This window comes from Marmota monax, unplaced genomic scaffold (assembly GCF_021218885.2).
Source record: "Marmota monax isolate L192 unplaced genomic scaffold, Marmota_monax_Labrador192_F-V1.1 WCK01_AAM20220418_F8-fsc00091, whole genome shotgun sequence".
Taxonomy (NCBI): Eukaryota; Metazoa; Chordata; class Mammalia; order Rodentia; family Sciuridae; genus Marmota; species Marmota monax.
The window spans coordinates 6,375,946-6,390,596 of NW_026692434.1; the positions used below are offsets into that span (position 1 = coordinate 6,375,946).

The window sequence follows — 14,651 nt, forward strand, 5'->3', positions numbered from 1 at the left end:
GGTGCAGAGGCTGATAGGTCCGGCGCGCAGAATCTTCGCAGAACCATGTCTAGGCAAGAAGCAGGAGCCAACGCTTCGTCTTGGGTCGTTGCTTCGCGGCGAAACTCGACTGCGCCCCGGGCTCCGGAGAGGAGGCCGGCGGAGGAGCTGAATCGACGAGGTCGGGGAAGTAGTAGGGGCGGCAGAGGTGGCGGCTGGAGAGACTCCTCTGGCCTCCCTGAAGCTGTGGCGGCTGGTCTCGGGGAACCGCCGCTCTGCTTTGGATTCAAGAACGACTTGGTCGGAGCGGTGATCGGTGAGAGCAAGAGAATGGATGTGGCGGGCAAGGGTAGGGAGAAATATGGGTGGGGCCCAGGCAAGGGTACCCCTCCGCAATTGCTCTTCTGCCTATCAGCTGCCATCTAATGAGATACAGATCTCTGCCTGGGATAATTTCTAAAACCTTGGGCTAGAATAGTTTAATGCATGTTTTGGTATTTTATAGAAATGTTTTGGGGGAGCAACTCCCAGAAGACGTAGATTATCTTAGGGGAAAAGAGGGATGCTTAAAAGATCAGGCCTGAGCCTAGTGGCTCACGCCTGTAATCCTAGCGGCTCACGCCTGTAATCCTAGCGGCTCAGGAGGGTGAGATAGGAGGATCATGAGTTCAAAGCCAGCTTCAGCAAAAGCAAGGCACTAAGCAACTTAGTGAAGCCCTGTCTCTAAATAAAATACATAGGATTGGGGATGTAGCTCAGTGGCCAAGTACTCCTGAGTTCAATCCTGGGTACCTAAGGAAAAAAAATCAGGTCTGAGGACAGACAGCTTACTCCCAATCAATTCTCAACAGTTAACAAGTAGGTGTTAAGTGAGGCCACTGTGCTACAGTGCACTTGCTTTGTTGAATCTGTATCTAATACTGTGTGTGTGTGTGTGTGTGTGTGTGTATAGATGGATGCATGGATAGATAGATAACGTGTGTTGGGGATTGAACCCAGGATTCAATGAATGCTAAGCACACACTGTATCACTGAGCTGCATCCCTATCCAGATCTGATTTTTAACTGGTGTAAGAGTGTGACAAATTATTATTATTATTATTATTATTATTATTATTATTAGCAGTGCTGGAGATATAATCCACTGCCTTATGAATGCTAAGCAAATGCTCTACTAATCCACAAACCCAGCCCCAACTTAATAAGTGTACAGTACTATATTAACAATAAGAACAAAGTTGCACCCCAGATCTCTAGAACTTGGTATCCCACGTTCCCTTTCTTGGCAACCACCATTCTGTTCTGGTTGAGTTTGGTAACTTTAGATATATAAATATGTAAGAGTTATAAAGTAATTGTCTTTTAGTGATTGGCTTATTTTATTTAGTGTAACAATGTTCTCAAGCCTCAATGCACTTTGTAGCATATGACAGGATTTTCCTTTTAAGGCTGAGTGTGATACTCCATTTTATATATGTACCACATTATATTTATCCATTGCTGAGTACCTGGGGTTCTTGAGTATTATGAAAATACTTCTATAAACATAGGAGTGTAAATGTCCCACCCTCCTTTTTTTTATGCCAGGGATGGAACTCAGGGTGCACATGACCACTGAGTTACATCCCCAACCCTATTTTGTATTTTATTTAGAGAGAGGGTCTCAGAGTTGCTAAGTGCCTCACTTTTTGCTGAGGCTGGCTTTGAACTCTGTGGTTCTACTTCAGCCTCCCGAGCCACTAGGATTACAAACACGACCCACTGTGCACACAAATATCCTTTTGACATTCCCAGTTTCAGTTCTTTTGGATGTATACTCTGAAGTGGGAATGCTGGACTATGTCAGGATCTCACAAAACCCCCACTGGAGATTGAACTCAGGGTGTCACCTATGCTAAGCAATCTTTTTACAGGGCCTCACTAAATTGCTAAGACTGGCCTTGAACTTGTGATCCTTCTGCCTCAACCTCCTGAGTCAATGGAATTATAGGTATGCAGCACCATACCTAGCTTTTTTTTTTTTTAAGTCCATACTGTTTTTCATAGTGGCTATAATATTTATTTTACAATCCCACCAAAAGTGCACAAGAAGTTCAATGTCCTTACAATATCACTAACACTTGTTATTTTTACTTTTTCATAATCACCATTCTAACAGGTATAAGGTGATGTATCTTGTGGTTTCAATTTCTGTCTCCATTTACCTGATTAGTGATATCAAACATTTTATTCGTTCCTATTGGTCATTTTGGGAAGTGTCTACTCAACTCCATTATTTATTATTTTTATTTTTTATTTTTATTATATTTATTATTATTTATTCTTTGCTGGGCTAGGAATTGAACCCAGAAGCTTTACCACTGAGCTACATCCACAGCCCATTTTATTTTATTTTATTTCATTTTTTGTACCAGGGATTGAACTCAGGGGCACTCAACCACTGAGCAACATCCCCAGTCCTATTTTGTATTTTATTTAGAGATAGGGTCTCACTGAGTTGCTTTAGCGCGACTCACCATTGCTGAGGCTGGCTTTGAACATGATACTCCTGTCTCAGCCTCCCCAGCTGCTGGGATTATAGGCATGTGCCACTGTGCCCCACCCTTTTTTTATTTTGAGACAGGGTTTCACTAAGTTAGAATCTTGCTGAATTGTTGAGGCTGGCCTCAACAGTCCCTGGCAGTCCCTCCTGCTTCAGTCTCTGTGGTTGCTGGGATTACAGGCATGCTCCACTTTGCTCAGCTACTGACCATTTTTTATCTGAATTTTTGTTGTGGTGGTGAATAGTTGTTTCAGTGTTGATCCATTAGGTTTTTTTCATAGGTTGGCGTAGGGTTCTTGGACTCCATTGCTGAGAAAGAAGCCTCCTTCTACCACCCACAAAAATTTGTGATACTTGGAAAATTTGGAATAAAAACCTTCCCTCTTTCTAAACAGAAAGTGTTTACTGCACCCTAGGAACTTTCTTGGAAAAATTTGGGGAAGAGCTAGAAAAGGTTCTTTGAGGAAAGTAGGTAAAATCACTTTTGATTTCAACTTGCAATCATATTCCTTCACTCTGTTACTTTTAAAAACAGGTCGTGGAGGGTCAAAAATAAAAGAAATCCAAAATATGACAAATACCAGGATACAGGTAAGTCATCTATTTGTTTTGTTTTTGTTTTCATAGTGGGGATTGAACCCAGCAGTGTTTTTATCAGCGATACATCTCCAGTTGTTGTTGTTGTTGTTTTAACATAGAACATGCTTTAATTTCATATAAAAAGAAAATAAGCAACTAAATACAATGGCTATTTTAATCAGCTTTTGGTCTTTTTTTTTTTTTTTTGAGATAGGGTCTCACTAATTTGAGGGTATCACTAAATTGCTGAAAGTGGCCTCAAACTTGCCATCCTGCTGCCTCAACCTCCTGAGTCACAGGGATTATAGGCCTGCACCATCATGCCCAACTGTCATATGTGTCCTTAAATCCTAAAAGCATAATTCATTCCAAAGGGAAGACTTACCTCTGTTTCTGCTCAGTTATTAACATGCTGTCATAAGTTGCCAAAGCTCTTCATGATTGTCAAGATCATTATGATCATTTTACTTGAGCCATGTTCTGTTCCGTGTATAGGTTTTGAGACTTTCAGAGACATAGATTTTTTTTTTTTTTTTTTTTTTTTTTTGGTACTAGAGATTGAACCCAGGGGCACTTAACCACTGAGCTACATCCCCGGCCCTTTTTATATTTAGAGACAGGGTCTCACTGAGTTGCTTAGGGCCTCACTAAATTGCCAAGGATGGCTTTGAACTCATGATCCTCCTACCTCAACCTTTTAGGCCACTGGGATTACAGGTATGCATCACCACACTTGGCTAGATCTTTTTTTCTTTAAGGGGGAAAGATATATTTTGACTTCTTGTTTCAGAGGTTCCAGACTATAGTTGCTTGGTCCCAGTGCTATGGCCTGAGGTGAGGCAGAACATCTTGGTGGGGCAGGTGTGGTGGAGCAAAGCTGCTCACCACCTGGCAGCCAGGAAGCAGAGGGAGAGGGAGAGCCAGAGGTGTAAGTCTTTAGATTTAAATTTTTTTTAGTTGTAGATGGATACTATATTTTATGTGCTGAGGATCGAACCCAGTGCCTCACACATGCAAGGCAGGCACTCTACCACTGAGCTATAGCCCCAGCTGCAAATATTTAGATTTGATCTTCACTTAAGAATTATATCTGTGAGGGCTGGGGATGTGGCTCAAGCGGTAGCGCGCTCGCCTGACATGTGTGCGGCCCGGGTTCAATCCTCAGCACCACATACAAAGATGTTGTGTCCGCCGAAAACTAAAAAATAAATATTAAAAAATTCTCTCTCTCTCTTTAAAAAAAAAAAGAATTAACGTTTAAAAAAAAATTATATCTGTGAGATATTCATCATGTCCAAAATGACTCCCTGTCTGAACTCCTCCTCTCAAACCTTGGCTGCCTCCTGTGTTCACAATATTAGTACAAGAGAATGATATCATTTACTGAGTTCTGAAGCCAGAAATCTGATTATCTTTTGTGGTTCTTCCTTCTTCACCGTTGAGTCTTGTCTGTTCACTGTACTTCTCAAGGGGAAATGTCATTGTTAGTATTCCCCCTTCACTGTACAGACTGCTTCCATTCTCATCCCCTCTAACAATTATCTAGTGGAGTCTAAGCAGTTTTTCTAAAACACAAATTGTGATCTGCTTATACCATGTACTTCTGCTATGATGTTCTGCCTCACCTCAGACCCAAAGGAATGGAGCCAGCTAAATGTGGACTGAACCTCTGAAAGCATGAGCCAAAATCTTTCTTCCTTATCAGTTGACATTCTCAGGCACTAATCATTTTTAACCTCAAATCTAAAAAACAGGCTGAAAAAGAGGCCTTGAAAATACAGAGAAGTGATCAAAGATGGGAGAATCAGAAAAATTCGGAATCAGGAGAATCAGAAAACTGCCTCTCCCCAGAGCCAGAACAACTAAAGATAAACAGACAGAAAAGTGAACATCACTTGCCGTTAACCAAGATCAACTCTGCAAAAAGGCATGATAATAACTTTTGGCAAGATTTTGCTTCACCAGATACAATCCACAAACAGGAAAAAAAGCCTTTTAAAAATACGAAGAAGATTAAAAATAGGCATTGGAAGAAATCAGCATTTCTAACTGAAGTGAGCCAAAAGGACTGTTATGCTGGGGCAAAGTTTAGTAATTCACCACCTCCTAGTATTCTTCCAAAGCCTCCTAATCACTGGCTTGAAAGAAGCACTTTTGAAAATTCCAACCAAAATAGGGAGCTTATGGAAGCAACTTAAGGCTGCTAAAAATTCAAACTTAGATTTATATTGTATACGTATTATATGTATGTTGTACTTGAAAGGTACATTGTATTTTTGTTATGAAAGTATGTATTTTGACCTGCCAACGTGGTAGGTATTTTGTGTATACATACAGTGGAGAAATTTCAAGTTGTTCTAGGGCACATGGAAGACTGATTATTTGCATAAGGTACTGAGATTTTTTTCAAGAAACACCTCTCAAATATCAAAGTGAAGATTTAAATGTGCAGTTTACTAATGCAATACTGAAGTGTAAATCTGTGGCACAATCATTGTAAACATGGGTTTTGTCTGTTTCTTGAAATTTATTTCTGCCTTCTGATCTGTAATTACTGGAAAAATATTTTTAATATATATTTAAGTTATAGGTGAACACAATACCTTTATTTTTATGTGGTGCTAAGAATCCAACCCAGTGCCTCACACATGCTAGGCAAGTGCTGTACCACTAAGCCACAATCCCAGCTCCTATTCCCATTTTTGCCAAACTCAATTTCTTAATTTTGCTATATAAGCCATTATTCAAATTTAAAATGCTTCTAATTTTAATGTCAACAAATTGGTTGTAATCAAGTTTTTAAAGTAATAATAATTTTGGGCTAGAGTTGTTGGTCACAGTTAAAGTGCTCACTTAGCATGCGTGAGATGCTTGTTTCGATCCTCAGCACCAAATAAAAATAAATTAAAGATTGTGTCCACCTATAGCTAAAAAATAAATTAAAAAAAAATAATAATTTTCCCCTCCAATTAAAACAGTGTGTTCATGTTCCTTTCCTACATAAAATCTATCATGGCATCTTAGACTTTAAGTCCAGACTCCTCAGCATAGTCCAATGACCTGGTGTGTTTAACTTCCCTTACTGTCTTGAACACTACCCATTTCCAGATGCTCTCCTATGATTGGTATCTTCTTAAAACTAACTCCTACTCATTCAGGTTAGCTTAGTTATCACATTAGGGATGTCTAAGGCTTCCTGCTCCCTGCTCCCCATTCTATGTAGGTGTCCCTTTTCCATTGCAGCATCTATGACTGCCTATTTCGGTACTTAAACAAAGTTGTTTCTGTAAACCCTACAGAGGATAAGCACTGATTCACCAGCCCAAGACAGCATTTAATGTATAGTACTTCCTAGATAAATTTTCAGTGAGGTTATCTGCTGTTAGACACCTATAAAAGTGTTATAAATTCTATCCTAAATGTCATAACATCAGACTTTGAACATTTACCTTCAGCTGGGAAGGGTGGCACATACTTGTAATCCCAGAGGCTCAGGAGGCTGAGGCAGTGGGAGTGGAAATTCAAGGCTAGCCTCAGCAATTTAGCGAGGCCCTAAGTAACTTGGTGAAACCCTGTCTGAAAAACAATGGGCTAAGGATTTGGCTCAGTGGTAAGGTGCCACTGGAGTCAATCCCTGGTAAGAAAAAGAAAATCTTGACCTGCATAACAGTATACATGTCTGAGTAGAGAACTGCATGAAATTAAAAATGTAAAAGTAACTTGGAAATTCAATAAATTTTTATTTATTTTTCTAAGCTGAGACAAGTGGCATATGCCTGTAATCCCAAGGACTCAGGAGGATGAGGCAGGAGGTTCACAAGACTGAGGCCAGTATAGGCAACTTAGACCCTGTCTCAAAATAACAAAACCAAAAAAAAAGGGTCAGGGATGTAGCTTAGTGGTAGAGTGCCCCTGGGTTCAATGTCTAGTAGCAATAAAATAATAAAGTAAACTTTTATCCACATAATATATAATATAGTGTAATCCACCTCAGCCCTATAATTCTATAAGCCTAACAAAATAGTCCCATTTTATAAAGGAAAGAACTCAAAGTATTGTCATCTGTCAGATTGATGTTCTGATTTCCCCCCTAAAACTTGCTGAATTGTTTTGTTTTGGGCCGTACTGGGGATGGAACCCAGTGGTCTTCTACTACTGAGCTATATCCACAGGCCTCTGTGTTTTTTATATTGAAATAGGGTCTCACTAAGTTTCTAACACTGCCTTGAACTTGAAATCCTCCTTCCTCAGCCTCCTGAGTTCCTGGAATTAGAGGGCAATGCCACCATATTCCCCCTGAATTAATTTTTCCAGCTGTTAGTTTTTTTTTTTTAATTTACAAATTATCTTGCTTCTCCCCATCCAATCAGGAGGCAAATCCAGAGTATATAACAAGCCTTCTCTTTAGAAATGTAGATATTGAACTATAGTAATGCTATGTACTATTATATTATTTGAAATTGAGTGCTTATTTGGGATAGGTGTGAGGGGACTTCATTCTCATCTATTCTTCCTCCTATATTCAGATAATAAAAGGAAATCCTGAGGCAGAAGTCAAAATTTTTGGCAACAAGGCCATGCAAATAAAAGCAAAAGCAGTGATAGAAAATTTTGTTAAAAAACAAGAAAATAATAATTCTGAACGCAAAGTTGGTAAGTAATTTTTACACACTGAAGCCCTTTAAAATTTTAAAACTTTGTTATAATCCATTATACTTGATTCCTTTCTTGAGACACAGGTTTAGATTTTCTTAAATCTAGTATTTTTTTTTCTACAGAAGCCCAGATTATTCCTCAATTCCTCAAATTGAAACTGTAGTTTAGCTTTACTTCCAGCTACATATAATAGAAAATAACCCTTTAATACACCTTCTTCAACATTAATGGTGAGGATTTGTCTTGGGCTTCTGACTCTGGTCTCTTCCCTAGATCAAGCTTGACTTTGAAAACTGCTTAGTTATTTGAAATATTAAAAATTTGACATCTATCTAGAGAAAAGGCCATTATTGAACCATATATAGATGTGAGATGAAAGTAAAACAGAAACTTGAGTTCTGATGGCCACATTTCCCCTCCTTAGTGTTTCTTGGAAAGGAACTTCACCTCCAAGGCGACATGATTTTTATCTGTCAAGCTGGGTAATGTCTACTTCACGGGAATATTATAAAGATTAGATAATGGGCTGGGGATGTGGCTCAAGCTGTAGCGCGCTCACCTGGCATGTGCGGGGTGCTGGATTCGATCCTCAGTATCACAAACAAATAAAATAAAGATGTTGTGTCCACCGAAAACTAAAAATAAATAAATAAATATTTAAAAATTCTCTCTCTCTCTCTCTCCTTTCTCTCTTTAAAAAAAATTAGATAATGACATGACAGTATTTTAGCACCCACTAGACTTTTCATAATATTTTCTTTTATAAGTAAATTTTTTCATAAGTTGATAAATAACAAAACCCATGCAACTAGATCATCATGGTACTATAGTATGATCCTCCCCACCCCATCTTTTTGTGCACATGTTAGTTTACAAAAATAAATTTTATATTTCAAGAATTGGTTTTTGTTTTCAATTTTTTGTGTGTTTTATTTTGTGGCACTGGGGATTAGAATTCAAGGTTTGGTACTTGCTAGGCAAGCAGTCTACCACTGAGCTACATCCCTAGCCATTTTTTAAAAATATTTTATTTTGACACAGAGTTTTACTAAGTTACCCAGGCCAGTCTTGAACTTGATGCTCCTGTCTCAGCCTCCCGAGTACCTGGGATTACAGGTGTGCACTAACACACTCACTTCCGGTTCTTAAACATAGTATAGAAAAAATAGCTTTGAGGATTTTGTGCAGACAGAATTTATTACAAAACTAATTTGGTAAAAAATATTTTTAAAAGACATTGTCGCATTCCAACCTTCTGCTGGAAGAAATGCAAGCACAAATGACAGTGTTACAGAAGATCAGCCATTGATAGATTGGGATCAAATTCGAGAGGATGCTGTGAAATGGGGAAAAAAAAAGTGGGCAGGTCAGTGCTATGTCCTAAGATTTACATATGCTATTGATTATACTAGTTCTTTTCTGTAAGATATCTGCCATATTTTTAGCAATGAAATCCAAATGAAAAATGGAAAATTTGTCATTGATCTAAATCATAATCATTTCTTTTTCTTTTTTTCATTTATTGATTCTTTTTTTAATTTGTTTTAATTGGTTACACATGACAGTACAATGATCTTGACATACTGTACATTTGAGTCAGATGGGATATAATTTCTCATTTTTCTGAGTGTACAGGTTGCAGAATTACATTGGTCATGCAGTCATGTATATACCCACAGCAATAATAATGTCTATTTTATTCTACTATCCTTCCAGTCCCTCCTTCCCCTTCCCTCCCCTCCCATCACTTCTCTCTACCCAATCTAATGTGACCCACTTCTTTTTTTTTTCCCCTGACACCATACCTGTATTCTGTATAACGAAGGGGGTCTCCTTTCCCCTTCCATGCAATTCCCATTCTCCCTCCCTTCCCCTCCAACCTCTCTTCCCTATCTAGAGGTAATTTTCTTGTCATGCTCTTCCTCCCTACCCTATTTTGAGTCACCTCCCTTAAATCAGAGAAGACATTCGGCATTTGTTTTTTTGGGATTGGCTAACTTCACTTAGCATAATCTGCTCTAATGCCATCCATTTCCCTGCAAATGCCATGATATTGTTATTTTTTAGTGCTGAGTAATATTCCATTGTAGTCATAATTATTTCTATAATTCTATTTTATAAATGGAAAACTGAATATTAAGCTTATGCATTATTTGAGGTAACTCACTGTAAAAAGTTTAAGAAAAAGGAAGAAAATCAGCCCCAAGAATTAAGTGTGAAGTGACTAAACATATCAACCATAAATTGTTGTGGTGGTTGATGAAAAATTTATTTTGGAATGACCTAGCTAACAATAGTGAGAAAAAGGGAAAACCATTAAATCATAAAAAGCATAACTTATTGAGACAGGTTTTTTTGGATTTTTTGACCAGGCTGGTCTCCAACTGTGATCCGCCTGCCTCAGCTTCCTGGGTTCACTGGGATTATAGGCATGCACCACCCCATCAGGCATTTATTAATTCATTTATTTACTTATTTATTTGGGGATTGAACCCAGGGGTGCTTTAACACTGAGCTAAGTCCTCAGCTATTTTTATTTTTTTATAAATTGCTGAGGCTGGCACGAACTTGTGACACTGCCTCACCCTCCTAAATCATTGGGGATTATAGGCAAGTGCCATGTACTTGGCCATTTTTTAATTTTAAATGAAATTTCACACATGGTATATTAAATCTGGGTATGTTTTAGATAGTAATCTGGGCAATTAGAGTGAGGCAGCAATACTGCATCTTTTATATTAAATTAAAAAATAATGCACTGGAATAGAATGATCAAATTATAAGTGACTAACATCATTGTTGGTCAGCACATTTGCATGTTAAGTTTCCAGAGCTACCTTGACAATAGATCTGTTGTGAGATTTGCTATGGGAAGTCAGAGGAAGGATTTAAGTTTAGAAGAGGTCTCAGGCATATAAGATATATTGCTCAGAGCAGAAGAATGAAAATTTTTTAATTTCCTAAAAAAATAATGGTATGAAATGTTAACTATGTTTGAGGGCAAACCATCATAAACTGGTTTTCTGTCTTGTAAAGCATGCTTTACTTTATTTGAAACTTCAGTAATAAAAGTCTCTTTCTTGGATGAAAACCAAAAGGAAATAGCCTAGTGTGGCAACTCTTGGTTGTAAAGTATAGAACTGTCTAAAATTATCTAAACACATGGTGAACTTAATACATATTTTAGTTTGTTTTTGTGGCTTTGAGTAAATGTTAATGAAATGTAAAATCTTATTACCAAAGTTTGGATTTTCACCTTTATAACCCAGATTTACCTCCAATTAAGAAAAACTTTTACGTTGAATCACCATCAACTAGTTCTATGACAGAAGTGCAAGTAGACAACTGGAGGTATGTAGTTTATTGTTAATTTAAGTATGCTTTTGTATAATTATGTTATTAGTATTAACTCTTTAGGCAAAGATTGAAATGATTGCATATGAAGCCTATGCTTGCTTTCCATATTTATGTTCAAATGAAAATAGACTTTCCATATTTATTCAGATGAAAACTTGGTTGAATCCTACATATTAGAAGACTGGTATCCAATAATGATGGAAAATGGGTTTTGTGTCTAGAGTAGACATATCGCTATTGAACAATAAAATGTGACTAATATAAGCTGAGGAACTGAATACAATCTTGCTGCTAACAATGGATCAGTCACCAATGGACTACATATATGAAGGGTGGTCCCATATGGTTATAAGATTATAATGGACCTAAACAGGTGTAGTGGTATACACTGACTCAAGACTGAGGAAGGAGACAGGGTATTTAGGGTTAAAATGCTGAGGCTGGCCTTAAACTTGTGATTCTCCTGCCTCTTTTTAGATAGGATCTTGCAAAATTGCTTATGGCCTCACTAAGTTACTGAGGCTGACCTCAAACTTAAGATCTCCAGTCTCAGCTTCCTTAGTCACTGGAATTCCAGGCATGAGCCACTGCACCTGGAAAATAGCAACTTCTAAAAATATTGTTATATAAAAATACATCTCAGCCTAGCATGTATATGCCCACAATCCTAATTACTGGTGAGGCTGAGGCAGAAGGATCACAAATTGGAGGCCAGTCTGGGCAACTTAGTAAAACTATAAAATGCAAAGAGCTGAGACTATAGATCAATGCCCACCATGTGGGATGCCCTGGGTCCAATTCCTAGTACTGCAAATAAATAATTTTTAAAAATCTGTTATAAAACTAAGAATGGTATAGCAGGAGTGTGGAGGTATGGGGCTCACTTTGGGACAAATGACAAATTTTAGAATCATCTGTTAAATTAAGAAAATATGGGGGCTGGGGATGTGGCTCAAGCGGTAGCGTGCTTGCCTGGCATGCATGCAGCCCGGGTTCGATTCTCAGCACCACATACAAATAAAGATGTTGTGTCCACTGAAAACTAAAAAATAAATATTAAAAAAAAAAAGAAAATATGGAACATCACAGGCCCTCAAATGTTTGCCCATTCTGGTTTTGAATTATGAAACATGATTTTCAGGTTCTATTTATAATTTTGCACATGAAATTTATGGGTCCATTCATAATAGTGATTATCGCCTTTCTTCTGAAACTATCCTCAGATAGGAGGAAGATGGGCTTCTGTTTCTATTTCTTAGTATATTTCATTCTAAATTTTATGGTAGTCTGATTTTAATCATTTACAGTTGAATTTCAAAGTAAAACTTTTTTTTTTTAGAAATTTCTTTCTTGTGAGTAAGCCTAAGCCACTAATCCTCATTTTTTGTTTTTCCTGTAAAGGAAGGAAAATTTTAATATAACATGTGATGACTTGAAAGATGGTGCGAAGCGCCCTATCCCCAATCCTACCTGTAAATTTGAAGATGCCTTTCAATGTTACCCTGAAGTTATGGAAAACATTAAAAGGGCAGGTTTCCAGAAGCCAACTCCAATTCAAGTATGCTTTCCTTAATTCTAGTGTTTCACTGAATGTTTTACCTAAGCAATATTGGATATATATTAAATCACCATAGAACAATTATCTCTTATGAACATTCTAGTTCTTCCTACCACTACCACCAATGCCTTGCATTCAAAATTGTTAAATGAAGTGTGGAGCTGGGAGGAAGACAGAAAGACATAACAAGAAGAGATATGCTCTTTTAGTGTTTATTATTCTTTTTCAGTCACAGGCATGGCCAATAATTCTACAAGGAATAGATCTTATTGGAGTGGCACAAACAGGAACGGGGAAGACACTATCATATTTAATGCCTGGATTTATTCATCTGGATTCTCAACCAGTGTAAGAAATCTTTTGGCTGCCTTCTTTAAGAGTTTCATAGCTATAGACACCAAATATGTAATGAAGATTTCTTTATCTAGTACATTAATCAAAAAGGAATGCCTTGTCTCCAGCAACTACATGCTTATACAGTGCTGATGAAAGCATAAATTGGCAAATTTTTTAGGAAGCAATAGGTAATGCTACAAAAGCCTTAATAGAAGAACAGGAACGCTGACTCAAATTATTTAAATTATCACGTTCAATCCAGTTCTCTTTTCAATGAGAACATGTTTCACATTTTAAATGAATGTTAATGAAAAGGCCATATTAAATGAAAAAGTTGGGTAATTGGGATACTGGGTTTTTTCTTTTGTTATTTATGTTTTGTGGGGAGGACAATTTATTCTAGGCCAGGTCTAAAATTGCATGCTGTACCATTCCCTATTATAATCCACACCGACAAGAGAATGTGCCTTAACACCAGCTCTGCTGGAAGCTTGCAAATGTCTGCTATTTGATTCCTATGAGTTCATTCAGTCTTCTCCATTGGTACACTTAGCAAGGCTCTCCACCCTCATAGTACAAGACCCCTTAAACATAAATTCATTTTGTATAGAGAAGAGAAAAGACTGGTATATTGATTGTTCCTCATTTAAACCATGACTTAAACCCTGTCAGGATTTAACTGTTATTTGGATTTGTTATTTGTATGACTTCTTATATTTCCCCAATTTATGGTTAATATTGCTTTTATAATCAGAAAGAATTTACAAAAACTTGTCATACCATTAGCTTATTTTATTTGGTATGTAACAAATAGTAAGCCAAAGTCTATTGAAAGACACTGTAATATCTTTTTAAAAAATTTTTTTAGGGGTTGGAGATGTGGCTCAAGCGGTAGCGCGCTCGCCTGGCATGCGTGCGGCCCGGGTTCGATCCTCAGCACCACATACAAACAAAGACGTTGTGTCTGCTGAGAACTAAAAAATAAATATTAAAAAATTCTCTCTCTTTAAAAAAATTTTTTTTAGTTGTAGATGAACACAATACCTTTATTTGATTTATTTATTCTCTTGTAGTGCTGAGGATTGAACCCAGTGCTTCACACATGCTAGGCAAACACTCTACCACTGAGTCACAACCCTAGCCCTTGTAATGATATCTTACAAGGTACAAATGTCTCTCTACATACATCCGTCTTTGACAGTCATTGCTATAAATTTCTAAACTAAGTATACCATGCATCTGAGATAGGCAATCTGTTTTTCTTTCCAAAGAGATAGAGAGAAAAGGAATGGACCTGGAATGTTAGTCCTTACACCAACTCGGGAACTGGCTCTTCAGGTTGAAGCTGAATGTTCTAAATATTCATATAAAGGTCTTAGGAGGTAAGTAATTTTTTTGGTCATTTCTGTGCCAGTATAGTATTTATTTATTTGTAGTACTGGGAACCTAACCAAGGTTTTTCATATACTAGGGAATACTTACCACTGGGCTATTTCCCTAGGCCCATAAACTGTTATGTTAATGGAGTACCATTGTAAAATTTCAATGCATGAATACATTGTATAACATTTAAATCAGAGCAGACATCTTTTCTTAAATATTAATTCATTCATTTATACATTTATTTATACTAAGGATTGAACA

The 14,651-nt window shown here is 37.4% G+C and overlaps 1 protein-coding gene across 1 annotated transcript in view; it reads left to right on the top strand.

Moving 5' to 3' along the window:
* The window catches only part of Ddx43 (DEAD-box helicase 43), a 27,479-nt gene continuing 12,828 nt past the window's right edge, over positions 1–14,651 (top strand). The window contains exons 1-8 of the mRNA XM_046443050.2: positions 1–295; positions 3,057–3,112; positions 7,627–7,753; positions 8,991–9,122; positions 11,026–11,107; positions 12,515–12,671; positions 12,901–13,019; positions 14,279–14,389. Coding sequence (XP_046299006.1) covers positions 46–295; positions 3,057–3,112; positions 7,627–7,753; positions 8,991–9,122; positions 11,026–11,107; positions 12,515–12,671; positions 12,901–13,019; positions 14,279–14,389 — 1,034 coding nt within the window. The 5' untranslated portion in view covers positions 1–45. The remainder of the gene's footprint in view (positions 296–3,056; positions 3,113–7,626; positions 7,754–8,990; positions 9,123–11,025; positions 11,108–12,514; positions 12,672–12,900; positions 13,020–14,278; positions 14,390–14,651) is intronic.